The sequence below is a fragment of the Musa acuminata genome, chromosome BXJ1-5 (genome assembly GCF_036884655.1).
Source record: "Musa acuminata AAA Group cultivar baxijiao chromosome BXJ1-5, Cavendish_Baxijiao_AAA, whole genome shotgun sequence".
Classification (NCBI taxonomy): domain Eukaryota; kingdom Viridiplantae; phylum Streptophyta; class Magnoliopsida; order Zingiberales; family Musaceae; genus Musa; species Musa acuminata.
Window position 1 is genome coordinate 45041059 of NC_088331.1, and position 13526 is coordinate 45054584.

At 38.7% G+C, this 13526-nt stretch overlaps 1 protein-coding gene and 1 long non-coding RNA gene across 5 annotated transcripts; one reads left to right on the top strand and one right to left on the bottom strand.

Moving 5' to 3' along the window:
* Positions 1-343: 343 nt before the first annotated feature.
* On the bottom strand, positions 344-13411 carry LOC135674524 (MADS-box transcription factor 23-like). 4 transcript variants are annotated; one of them, XR_010513643.1, is made up of 10 exons: positions 13254-13411; positions 12925-13137; positions 10612-10690; positions 3447-3508; positions 1827-1923; positions 1706-1747; positions 1548-1631; positions 1312-1460; positions 1057-1229; positions 344-928 (listed from the first exon to the last, which is right to left on the bottom strand). XR_010513643.1 is itself a non-coding variant. In XM_065184455.1 (9 exons), the coding sequence occupies exons 2-9, from the start codon at positions 13104-13106 to the stop codon at positions 1214-1216; spliced, it is 711 nt and encodes a 236-aa protein (XP_065040527.1). In that variant the 5' UTR covers positions 13107-13137; positions 13254-13411; the 3' UTR covers positions 1035-1213. The 4 variants fall into 4 exon arrangements, 1 of the variants encoding a protein (XP_065040527.1); XR_010513645.1 differs by having other exon boundaries at positions 12925-13133; positions 13254-13409; XR_010513644.1 differs by having other exon boundaries at positions 12925-13113; positions 13254-13407.
* Positions 517-12013, top strand: LOC135674525 (uncharacterized). The gene is made up of 3 exons (XR_010513646.1): positions 517-654; positions 3432-3510; positions 11855-12013. It is a non-coding gene; the product is annotated as an uncharacterized LOC135674525 (long non-coding RNA).
* Positions 13412-13526: the final 115 nt, after the last annotated feature.

The window sequence follows — 13526 nt, forward strand, 5'->3', positions numbered from 1 at the left end:
TTCTCCGGATTCAGTGGTGGGACCTCATAAGTACTTGGACGATTCAATCTCCTCCGTCCTCGTTCAAACTTCCATTATCTTTTTGCATTCAGATTGCACTACAAGAACTCAAACGATGCTTTGTTGTACACGTTTTGCCTTATGGTCTGTATTCGGCGGCAGAGAGAAAGGTTCCGGTGGACCACCGCTGGCGCCACCTCACTCACCAATCACCATCAAGGTATTCGGATGAGTAACCGAACCCAAAGGTACAGGATATTAAATCTGCTGAAATAGTTTGGAAAATTGAAAATAGCATATTTGTTCATGTAACTTTTCATGCAATATGTTCTTCCAATTAATATCTAGCAATAAATTTCAGATTCACCATTCTTAACAACATCAAATTTGATTGAAAAATGTAAACTATTTTAATACCAAATTATGTTTGGTATGCCTAAATTTATATTTATATAGATAAATAAGAAAATTACATCGAAATGAGGGATACGTATGTAATTTGCTAAAAGGACGAACTAAGAAGTGCGTCTTCGTGCCCTTATTTTATTCTTGCAGGCGTAGAATTTGTGGCCGCGAGTGAGAGCTCCACTCCATGCTCCGGTGGGATCCAAGTGTTTTGGGTAAAGGTTGCCCTTCAGGCGACAAAAACTTTTGGTAGGTTGAATCATTGGCATGTATCTTGGGGAGGATACCTCCCCTTCTGAACTTTCCATTTTGCTTCTCTTGGATAAACAGGGTGATTTTTGTAACCACGATGTTTTGGGTGGGATAGATATTTCTGTGTTTTGGAAGAACAAAAATTAGAGCCAGACCGGATTGGACAGTAGGGCCTGGTTTGGGCGCCGATTCTGGAGCAAATTGGAAAGGACAAATTATGTTGTTGTCGGAAATCTCCCTCTTTTCTTTCGTTTTGCAAGGAGTTTCCTACCTTTCAATGTGAACAAATGAACACCCTTTTAGCATGAATGATCAGTTTGCATACTTGTTAATTGTGTACTAAGCAAAAAAGATTGTCTAAAGCACCTGACATAAACTTAATGTTCTAATTGCACATACCTTTACTGTGTAATTGGTTACTCTGGTCAATTCACAAGATGGATTACTATTTTGAGAAATAATGCTGCTCCTTATACACCAATTAACAAAATGCTGATATGTCTTGTGATAACTGTGACGAAGACATTGAGTAGCCGTACTTGATCTTTATGTCTTCTCAGTTCAGTTGAAATCTGCCAGAAAGTATATTAGACTTCTTCTTATTGAATTTGTAGTTTACATCTGTGAAATCTGTATATTGGAAATAAAAAATACCCTAGCTTTGGAGCTCTCAGTTGTAATCCTTCGGCTTGCTGATGTGGTTGGCTCAGTTGGAGATGAATGAGTACATTTGCTTCCTCTGGTTTACTAAATCCGTCTGGCATAACTGAATTCTTGTCATTTGCCTCCCTTGTTGCATCAACCTGAGTGAATGATTGTATGTTAGTTTGTGCTGCATTACCATCAGTCAGAATAATTTGCTCGCCAGTTTTCTTTGGAAAATTCTGTACCTTCCTGTGTAATTCCGTGTTTTCTTGACACATGATGTTTATATTCCTGTAGAGTTCCATATTTTCTTGGTGAACAAGGCTCCCCTGCAATGACATTAGTGCAAAGTCCAACATTTGAAACTCAAAATGAGCATAATAGGGACAGTAGTTTGTCCAACCTTCCGATGTAATTCTTGAATTTCCTCGAGTAGAAGTTGTTCCTGTAGAGAGAAAAGCTCAACGAAATAAGTATGCACAGATATACCGTATGAGCAGTTTAAGGGCTAATGTAACTAATACCTTCCTCTTTCGGATACCATCCAGATTCGTCTCCAGTTGGTTCTCTATATTTTGTAGATCTTTGATGTCTAGACCAGAAAGTTCTCCCATCAACTGTCTGCAAGTGTTGAAAAAGATATGAGATGTGTGTTTTTATTCAAGCTTTCAAGTTCTTTTTATTAAATATAATTAGTATAATCCATATGAAACTACAAGGATATTCAGAACAAATATACTTATAAGATACTAGGAATCCATTGACCATATTTATTTTATTATTGCTGTTACTGATGCTGTCATGAGACAATTATTATTTGATGTTTCTTGTTAAAAATATTATTGTTAATAAGTCTCTCGTATACTTTGATGCATGCAGAGGACCCAATGTCTTGTAGGGAAGACAATCCAGATGTTGCATTGTTAGGCCATTGTCATCAATCATAATAGTTTGATGATTGGCTTTAATATGTGTTGTAGGAATTGACTTGAGAATTTTAGTGGGCAAAGGTAATAGAAGAATACAGTGTGAAAACTGCAGAAGAAAGAAATCAGAAGTGGAACAAAATCACGCAAAGGAGAAAGAAAGGGAAAACCAGGGACAGCTGACATAAAGAATAGTTATTGTTTTAATCAAAACACCTTAGCCAATCAATGCATTCTTTACATTGACTGACTACTACAGAAAAACATAAGGACCTAGGTTCATTTTTACTAATAGGATTCTAGCATTGGGTTATCATCCATAGTAAAGTGACTTGCAACAGTAACATATGAAGTGTTTCCTTCTTTATTTGGTTTCATTCTTTCATTCAGTTTCGAATGATTCTGAAGAAGGATTTTACTATTTCTTATAATAGCCCCCTCTTTATTTGGTTTCATTTATTTGTCAGCAGTAACTAGTTTGACTTGCACATTTCTTCTCTCAGTGGCACAGATGCAATCTTTTAGTTACAGATTAGCATATGATTAAGGCTATTTTTCTCTCACCACAAAATGTCAATGTGAAAACAAGATTTTATATATATATATATATATATATATATATATATATATATATATATATGTACACGTCTAGATGTTAATACTGCCAAAATATTGATCAAAGCTTTCAATTAATATGATGTCATATATTACTTTGAAGACAAGATCACTATTGTCTATATTTTTACCATGTATGGTTGTCATAAAATGTTGTAAATAACTATATTGTATGCTTAAATCCTGTATAGTTTCTTCTTATCTCAAAATCCATCTCCATCAGGTTTCAAAGTCCTCAACGAATAAATGTGAATGTTGGAACTTCTGGGGTAACTTATTTGTATCTATTGCCTTTCTAAATACATCAACTCAAAGTGTTTGATTTTAAGGCATTTTAGTTTCTATTGTTCTTTGACTAGTTTAAACAGTGTAAGGATGTGGTCATTAATGCATAATTAAGGACAATCTGGTTGTAAGTGGTAATTGGCATGGAACATTCATGTTAGAGATAACTCAATCTGTGATTCGTTTTTATCTCTATCATTCTTTGAATGAAACCAAAGCATGTTATCACAATTCTCTTTTTGATGCCACAAGTTACTAATTTACAAAATGATTACTTGAAGCGACTATGCTCATGTCATGCAGGTGAATTGAGCATACCTATGAGTTTCGTGCAATTTATGCAGTCGCTGCCTCAAGCTTGTTGCCTCCCTTTGCCAGAACTGTGAGTACAAAGAACCACTTTAACCATGCTAGATAAATGTTGGTATTGCTAGATTTATGTTGCTACAATTAACCAGACTCGAAAGCAAGCACCATGTGAACTGAACTATTATCTGTTCTGACATCTAGTAGTAACATGTGACATAAAACACTGAAGAATACTTTCCTCGAATCACTTGATAGAAACTTTGTTAAAATTCTTTTAGATTACTTGTTGATGATGTCTGCTATCGTTTGTTGACTAGTCATTTTTTTTATCTTATTCTACTCAGTTTGTAGTATTTTATTAATGCTTTAGAGTTTAGACTTTCTGACTACTATTCTACTGCGGCTGCATTTTGGTGGTTTGTCTATCATGTGAAACAAAAACAACATCTAGACATTGATAAGAGTCTTTATATGGCAACCAACAACTATATATTCATAGTAGTTCTACTGATCACAGTTATCATGGTCAGACCATTCAGAAATATTTCCATATTAGTTGCTATAGCAAGTGCATGTGCACTACTATACCAAATGCTGGCATTTACCAATAATTACTGACCAAGATTCCATAATTATTGTTTGTTTGATTCAACATTGGCTCACAGTCTATCAAAATATCAAATGTCATAAGAACAAATGTCAGTTAGGAGTTCTTCAAAATTATAATTTGATCACTAACCACATGAGATTATCATTCTAGGCAACATGACATTCATTTTGGTGGTAGTAACAGCTACACCAATAAAGTATGGTTTATTTGATGATTAACTTCATGCGTTTATAAGTTTTTGACTTGCATGTACATGATCTATGGGTAATGCATGTATCATCTATATATCATGTGAAAACTTCTTGCACTTTTAGAAGTTTTACACATGTTTTTATATATGGTCAATAATAGGCCTTAAAAGCATACTTTGATTTATGAGGTATGGTTTTTCACAATGGTGGACAGCAATTTGTGGTCTTTGTTTCAAGAAGCACCTGGCCTTTTGATAATCGATCTGTTGATGAGTTGAGGAGAATATCAAAACTGGCTAAGGGTCTAATTATAACGAGTAAGACACATCGTTTTCCATTCTCAAGGAGATATGATCTATTTGGCATACAGATATTATGGACGTAGGTCAAGTAGGATGAAGTGCATGAGCTTGGGGCACCGACCTAGTGCATTTTTATTATAATAAGATTTATGCGTCGATGAGCACTGACCTAATGCTGGATGACAGCAATTGCCAAGTTTGATAGGCAGAGTGGAAGCTGCTCTCCAGACATTTTTGCAAGGTAGATTATGATAGCACAGAGGAAGCTGAGGCCTTTTTCTAAACCTGCTCAAGACAATGGCCTTCCAAGAGCTTCCTGAATGAGGTACAGATGTTGCCACCAATCATAACATACCCTTGATTGTCATGCATTACCAACTTTTGTGATTAAGCATTGGCAACTGCTTATCCAACTGGAACAACACAGTCAATTCCTTGCATTTCATTGTACCCATTGGGATTGAAGTGCTAGAACCAATAATTTTGATACAAGTCATGCAGGATGTTTGATGTAATACTTATGTATGTCTGTATTTTGGTTTGTTCATGCTTTGCACAACATATAGAGGGATGGTCGAAGGCTTAACAACCCCATTTTAGTTGGGTTTGACGGCCGTTTTAGGCTTGTAAATAAAGGTTGTCATGTGAACACTTGTGAGAAATATTCGGTCTGTAATGGACCATTTTGATCCTTTGTTGTGCAACCGTTCAGAGCCTGTAAAGTCTGTTTGTAATTTGCATTGTCTATGAAATGTTTACCGAAATGTTTACTTGTGAATCCCGAGTGAGGCGTTTTCTCTAACCCATTTTCTCTTTTGTAGGTCCTAAGGGACCATGGGAGGTTTCGGGGAGGCTGACCTTTGCGGACGGACACGCAAGAGTGCCGTATGACTTAGGCAAAATCAGCTAAGTCCGTGACAGATGACATCAGAGCGGGACAAGCACTCATAGAAACATTTGGCAAGCAAATGTGGGGGACCTAGCGGGACTACGTTGAGGGCAGTCAGCACGCGCGACCGATTAGGGGTAAACGGGCATAGAGATGTAGGGAAAATGAGTCGCTCGGAGGAGCGGTCATCTGAGATTGACATTCAGAGGAATGACCAATCCTTCGCGCAAGAGGCACCACGAGAACAAGCAAGCTTGAAAGAATACGTAGCGCACAAATGTTGGGATAGCTGAGTTCGAGCTATGGCTCAATGTTGACAACCATACATGATGGTGCTCAAGGCAAGCGAGGCGCTTGGTAAAGGATGAGACCATGCAAGGTGGAATGGGTTGCTCAGCGATCGAAAGAGTTGTGCAAAGCTCATAGAGGTGAGGGGAATTACTAACTCGAAGAATTCAGTACTCATGCAAGGGCTTGTATGCGGACGATGGAATGTTCGTGGCCATGCCAAGGCGACCGAAACTCGGTGCCATAGAGTATTGGAACTTTCTCTTCGGCATGAGAAAGATACGTCCATAGGAGATTGAAGTGTGCAGTGAGTTAAGCATGTTGCTAGACCTTGAGTGGTGCAGCGGGAGCTGTATTGATGTGGAGTCGTAATCTAGCAAGTGCGTTTGCAGGAGGCAGAACAATGTACAGTTTGTTCAGCAAGTCGGAGTAGTCCAAGGGGATAGTAGTCTCCGAAGCTTTCAGAGGGAAGGAAACGAAGAGAGATGTTGCTCCAACATGATAGATACTCAGGAGGGATAAGTCCCGGCTCTCTAGAGGGAGAATCATATGCAACTGATTGCACATGTTGAGGAGTAACTCAAAAACAACAACTCCACGAAGCTCAATGGACCGAGTGAGCGGCGAGGAATCGTCGCATGATCTCGCTTGAGAGAATGCATTGGTGGATGCATTGCGAGATCAAGTGGGGGAGCGACCCAAAGCAATACAAATGAAGGCATACTTAGAGTTGATATAGAGATCAGACTCAAGGGAGGGCTCACCCGTTGAATGGTGGGCGCGAGAGCCATCATCAACTCAATGCAAAACAAGGAGCGGAGTAACTTGGGTGTAACTTGGAGAAGTCCCAAGCCGCATGAAGGGAGCCAGCATAGAAGATGGAACATGGAGCGGAGGCACAGAGCTTTCCTTGGACAAGGGTCAAGGACATGAACTCTTATAGAGGCAAGAGCGGGATCATGTCGTTCCATGGGTCCTTCATTCGGATGGAGCGGACTCATCTTGCATGGTGCCAAAGACATAGGGAGCTTCTGGGCACATGCACCTTATCTCGGAGAAGTATTTGATGGAGGAACTAAGACGACTCAACTTGGGAAGGCAAAGTTGAGTTCAGAAGACCTTGGCACGGGGCAAGAGAAAGCGGAGGTGGGTACTCTTGAAGAATATGCTACAGTGTTGCCATTCAAGTTGCCATGAAGGAAGCGATGCATAGCGGAGATTGTGCTGATAGGGGCAGAGGCCCAGAATCCAAACAATAGTGCACTAATTTCAGCGAAGTCGATGGACTTCGAGAGCTACTAGGCGACGAGCTATCCTAGAGTGGTGCTTTGTCTAGGTGTGACCCGACAGCGGGGGGGACGAAGGTCGATTGCCAAAGGAGCGAACAAAATCGAAGGTAAAAGAGACCCTGCGATGTGTTGGCAGAGGCCACACATTGAGGTGTTACAATTCGAGTTCATCACATAAGGATCAGAATACAATGGAGATGTCACCAGGAGACGACATAGTGCAGCGGATCGTGGTGGAACAATTCGTGATAATGCGATACACACGAATCTAGTCCCATGAGGGTGTATATCATACAGTGGTATGATCGGGGGCTACTAGGAGCTCCACTTCGGTGAACAACACGACGACAAGAAGGGCTATAGATTTAAGGAGTGAAGGTCATGGTACCGCAGAGGATGAGAGCCTTGGTGCATGCATCGAATTTTGCATCGGATGAAAGCCTTGGTCATCAGCATATGGGGGCTGTGTACCACCGAGGGAAAAGTTCGAATGCAAGTACCTGTGAGTCCCATGGGAGGGACTTGATCATGTAGAGGTATGATCGAAGCAGCTGGAGAGTTGGACTGCTCCAGAGCCCATATTCGCTTAAGGGAGCCCGGCAAGTCAGAGAACAAGGTCGAGTAAGCGAACGTTGCTACCAAGGAAGCTAAGGAGAATAGAATCGTTGCAAACCCTACAACATGATGGTAGAGGCCATGCATGGGAGTTACAGTCTGTCTTTCCATCGACCAAAGAGAGTTGCTTGGAGAACACAGAAGTGTTGAAGTTGGGGGTCGAAAGGGGTGAGGAAGCGATGACGAGTCCATAGGGACTTAGCTATCCAAAATCAAGCATCAGTTAGAATGGAGGTGGACTTGGAGGAGTATCATAGAGACATACCTACTGATCGTGAAGAAAAGGGATGTAGATGCGAGACGACGGATAGTAGGGCCATGGGCATGGTAGCGCCATGGTACCGTAGAGGCGGGACTTCCGAGAAAGTCATTGATCTCTTGCTCTCATGGAGGGAGAGTGCTCGGTCGTGAAAGGGGCCGAGGAGGTGGAGCATGCAGAGGCAAACTCCAAGTACCGAGACAAGGCTGAAGGGCAGAGGCCAAGGAACTTGGTAAAACCGGTGTCAACGAGCTTCTCATCAAGATAGCCGAAAGTGAGGGACTTCGGGTCGTGCAAGAGTGCACGACCAAGAAACGAAGCAGGCAGTACGCGTTGCTGTACCTTTGCTACTCTGTGGAGTAGGCGACAGCGTTGATGGAGAATACTGTACATTCCTAGAGGCAACCAAAACTATTAGAGACTTACTCCAAGTCGGGGTGAAAACTTCTTGCATTCCAGAAGTTCGATGACATTGAGAAGGTAAATCATAGTAGCTAACTCAATGGAAGGAGTGCAAACACTTCGAGTGCTTCAGAAGTGTGAGCAAAGAGCAGGCGAATGTCAGTAACCAGCTCGATGCATGGAGTACAACCCTTGAGGAAGCGGACGAAGTCAAGTAACCATTGCCTTCATATAAGGGATGTTATTACAATGTTTATTCCACATCCTCTTCAGTATAAGAAATGTTGATATCAAGGAGTCAAATACTGGTCAAATTGGTGGGTATCGGTCCAACAAAAGACTTTATAAGACCTTATAGGTTAGTATTGGTAAGTTGTTAATTTTTATAATTTCTTTTTTCTAGTGATACTGGGTGGTAAAATTGATATATTGCCCAATTTACTGGCGGCACATCAGAGAAATTGGAATGTCATCGAGCTTCACCAAATAGAGGAAAGGCATACACATTATCCTATGATAGGAACATATAAAAAAAAACAAGGGAAGAGTAACATTTAGCACTCCAAAGAAACCTTCTTTGGGGGTGAAGAGTAAGAAGAAAGGCTGGAGCCTGGTATACCAAGATAGATTCTCGTGAAGTTAGGGAACCTAGTATGGATATGGTAATAGGTTATAGGAAATAGAAAGAGCGCCTCATTTTTTGGAGTGATCCCTAGTAGCAACGAGGTACAGTTATTAATAGACTGAGTAAAGATGATATGTGCAGTGAACATACCCCTGGAAGCATTTCTGGCTGATGTAATCATTATTAATCTTGCTTCCAAGGGTTGAGAATGCCAAATTAATTCCTCTTTTAAGTCCTATCCTTTGGCTGAGGATTATGCTTCTTGTATGGATGGTAATAGGTGGTAAACTCTGCTAGTTTTGGGATTTGTATTAGACCTAATGGGTAGCAAATGGAGTACTGTTGTCCCTTTCTTTTCTTTGATATCAAGAGAAACATACAGATGTGACACGTCATCAGAGCACTTGTAGACCTACATCATTGTGGCCTCTTGCTTTCCTATAGGCAGCAATAGAAATAATAAATATATTATGATGACCTCATCTCTTTATTATCAGCAGTGAACTTTCTGTCATTGGAATATTTGAAACAAGTAGATCCACATAGTGAAAGGGTTACATAACGCTAATTGGAAAGAAATACACACCTCATAGTGGTGCATAGGTGACTCTTTTTGCAAGTTATGGTCATCCTCTCTAGTTAGATGCGAATGAGAATCTATACCATAATAGCAATTCAGTGTTAAGTGAAATAGTTCTAATTTTTTAAAGTTGGATGTCTGGGAAGACGAACTGCTTATACTTGGTGAAGGCCTAAATAAAATTTCTCTGTAGTTGCCTCCTTACCACACACCCAAAATTAAGCATAATGACAGGCCAATTATGAGGCTGATTCTGGATCTTCTTGTTGTTAACCAAATAAACTAGCCAATAGTCATCTCATTCAACATGCAAAAAAGAGTGTGGAAGTCCATAAATAGGTAACAAAAACATTTTAAAATATATAAAGGTTCAAATATATTCACTTGTTCAACCAGGAGACCATCAGAATTAATTGTTAAATTTCACTGTGCATGATATCTTGCAACTAGTTCAGTTCCAGATTATTGTTACAATAGAAAAGGAATAATATATATATATATATATATATATATATATATATATATATATAATGTCAACTTTAATAGGTTTTGCATTATGTAAACTATTACAGCTACATGTGACCTATGATAATTGTCCCACCAATATTAGATTGAGAACTAACAATCATCACACTTAGGTGACAAGACTAGTGATTTATTATTTCACCCCATTTGGCATTTTTGGAGTGATGGAATTCTACCATCACATCTCATCTCTTCTTATTGAACTTCCAATCTCTCTCATGCATGATGAAAGGAAGTTTTTCTTGGACACTTTCTTGCATATAAATGGCTCATGCTGCTTTCTTTTCCTCCTATGGAGAAGGATAAGCTAGAATAGTTTATCAAAAGATTCATTAAATTGTAGATCTAAAGAAGTTGTCTACCTTCCTATAACCAGAAAGCAAAAGCATTTAAATTTGTGAAAGAGGAGAAGGCTGATTAAGCAACAAAAATTATTCATAGCTCTTTTCATATCACTTTTCACCTAAAATTGGTTTTGGTTATGCCTAATAGTTTAAGATTGATATGAAACTAACAAAGCTAACATTAACTTAAAAACTTATATTGTAGATTAATCTAACATTAAATGAATTAGTTGTTATGCTTTGCATAAAATATACCATAGTTTCTGAACTCGGGTTCATAACCAGATGATGCTCCCCCTTTGCTCTAGTGTATCTTTCCATCACAGACTTCATGCTGCATAAACACCTTGTATAAGCTTTAAGTTCAACGTTATACATATTTTTTGCATATGAGAAGAATATGCATCATCACTAGTGTCACAAATGATAAGTGCATGTTAGGACTATTGGTATTGATCGTCTGTACTTAAGAAGAAAGAGGTTTAACTGATGTAAGAGAATTGTTCTATTCACCAAATAAAAGGATGCATTAGTACCTTTTTATTCAATGGAATGAAGAAGTTACAGAACCAAATGTTGTACATGATATCACCTTTGTTTTTTGTTCTTGCAAAACATTAAAGGTAAACAGTAAGATGATTAATTTGTCAAATATGATGTGGAAAAAGTTTGATGGATAAAACAGTTTGTTATTAGTAGAAAAACATGATTAACAAAAGTGAATCAAACACACATTCTAAAATAGAGCTACAAAATCATGATAAACCATGCTGTAAAAGAAATAAGATGGTTTTTGCTTTTAGATAAGCTTAAGGGATACATCAAACTAGGTTTGGTTTTTTTATTTTCTACAAAAACAATTTCAATATCATGAATAAAATTATCTTGAAAGATGATCAAGCTTATGAAACATTTATTTGCTTGTGTATCTCCTGAAAATATTAGAACTTTAGACAAAACTGCAACATCCATCAATTCCTATATTTGATCCTGAGATGGCAATCAGACAACAGGTTACTGAATGCAAGTAGTAATGAAACATTTATTTGGTTGTGTATCTCCTGAAACAACAGGTTACTCCTGCAATCAGAAAACAGGTTACTGAATGCAAGTAGTGGACAAAGGAAAGGGGAAGAGTTTTAACAACTAATCAGAATAAAATTTGCTTCTCTCTATATTGTATCTTGTTTAGTGATTTTTTTGTTACATCTCATGCCTGAATGTTTGCTGCAATATCCTGTGCTTATGTACAATTTGAGAGTCAATTTGTAGATTTGCAAAAATATTTATTATGACAATTATATTGCAAAAATGTTTACAGATTTGCAACAATGTTTATCTTGTGCTTACGCCTGAATGTGCTTATGTAGGATTTTAGAACAATTACATTGCCCAAGGTTTTTTACACGGTTGATGAACTTTTTGTTTCGGCGAGTTTATCTTGCCAAAGATTTTTTTACAAGGTTTAATCTAACAATAAGGCTTCTATTTCAAGCAGCTGAAGAAATTATTGTCAGCTCGGATTTCATATCTGATGGATTATTGATTCAGTTTATTAACAGTGCATCTGTTAATTGTGACAAGGTCTTGTATTTTGGAGAGACAAATGTTGTGGAAGTATTATCTTTTAAACTCATCATACTTTTATATATTCTCATAAACGATAAACATTCTGAAAACCGAACATTTTTCTTTGTTTATATCACTATAGGTGTTTCTTTTTTGAGGTATGAAAGATGCACACAAGCATGTATTAGATGCAAAATATGCTATTGATCTATGTTGCTGTTCTAATAGTGATAACCACAAATCTAGGATTGACATGTACATTTCAGATTGAAACAAGAAATGCGTGTATTAGATTGCAAGAACATGAAAATATTACCAACTATCATCTGTGAATGAAAGAATGAACAACATGGATAACATATTTTGCATGGATTTGCCAAGTTGTAGACATATAAATGTTAGTGGCATCCATTTGGGCTTAATCTTTCGTATGTTTATCATCATGACACTCTATTAGTTGTCTTGGAATCAAGATGTTAATGTCCATAGTTCTTTCAAATGTGATTAACATATATAAGATTAAATATCAATTTAACATAAAATTTTAAACTTAAATAAAACAAATAGCTCAGCCCAATCCTTCCTATGATCTGCTCTTCTTTGATCACTGATCTCATGTCTATGGTAATGATCGTACTAGGCAAAATGACCTCTAATCTAAAAGCATATATATTTGGAACGAAGCACCACTCGATCACATGAACTGGGTACCAGTTCCCAGGTGTTAAAGCTTGGGGATGAAGGTAACATCATCTCCATAGTGATGATGTTCCCAGGTGTTAAAGCTTGGGGATGAAGGTAACATCATCTCCATAGTGATGATGTAGTCAAGACAAATGGACCTTCAACCTCATGACAGGCGAAAGAAGATAGATTACAGTTGAAGAGCACTCCCCATCATCATTCAAACTATTCTTGCTTCTAGTCTTACCACCACCATGGACACAGTAGCAAGCAGAACTAACGTCGAGAAGAGAGAGAGAGAGAGAGAGAGAGAACCTGGTGCTGGCGTAATCATAGACTCGGCCGGTGGCGGAGAAGACCACAACGCCGACCTCCGCATCACAAAGGATGGCGAGCTCTTTGGCCTTCTTCAGTAAACCCTTTCTCCTCTTCGAGAAGGTCACCTGCCGGCTAGTGGAGTTATCGATCCTGCGGATCGCGATCTTTCCCCTCCCCATACTCCTCCTGAGCTCAAGATACCAGATCTTGCTGTCAAACCCAGAAAACCATCAAACAAAAGAGAACAACATGGCTACGAGAAGAAGAAGAAGAAGAAGACATGGATGGCTGTATCGATCAAGTGATGAGCTTCCCGTTGATCTTACCTTTAAGGTGGAGGGTGGCGGTGCTGCTGCTGTTGCCTTTTAGATCGGCACTTCCGGGATCTCCTATTCTTTATGTGATGCAAAGAGTAGAAGGGGAGGGAGGTGGCGAGGCAGCTTTTGGTACTGCAAACTAAACCGTTCTTTAACTTTGACTGATTCCTTGATCGTCATATTATATATGTCTCGTGGTGCGCAGGGGAGGCAGCACGTCGCCCTCGTGTTTGTCTTCCTGCTTCTTTCTTTATATTAACCTCCGTTTTCTTTGTTGAATCA

Excerpts from the sequence above, each read along its gene's own strand:
- LOC135674524 (XM_065184455.1), bottom strand. The coding sequence starts at position 13,106 with ATGGGGAGGGGAAAGATCGCGATCCGCAGGATCGATAACTCCACTAGC. Across the intron at positions 1,924-3,446 it reads AAATTGCACGAAACTCATAG|ACAGTTGATGGGAGAACTTT; the intron begins GTATGCTCAATT and ends CAACACTTGCAG. Across the intron at positions 1,748-1,826 it reads ATGGTATCCGAAAGAGGAAG|GAACAACTTCTACTCGAGGA; the intron begins GTATTAGTTACA and ends TTCTCTCTACAG.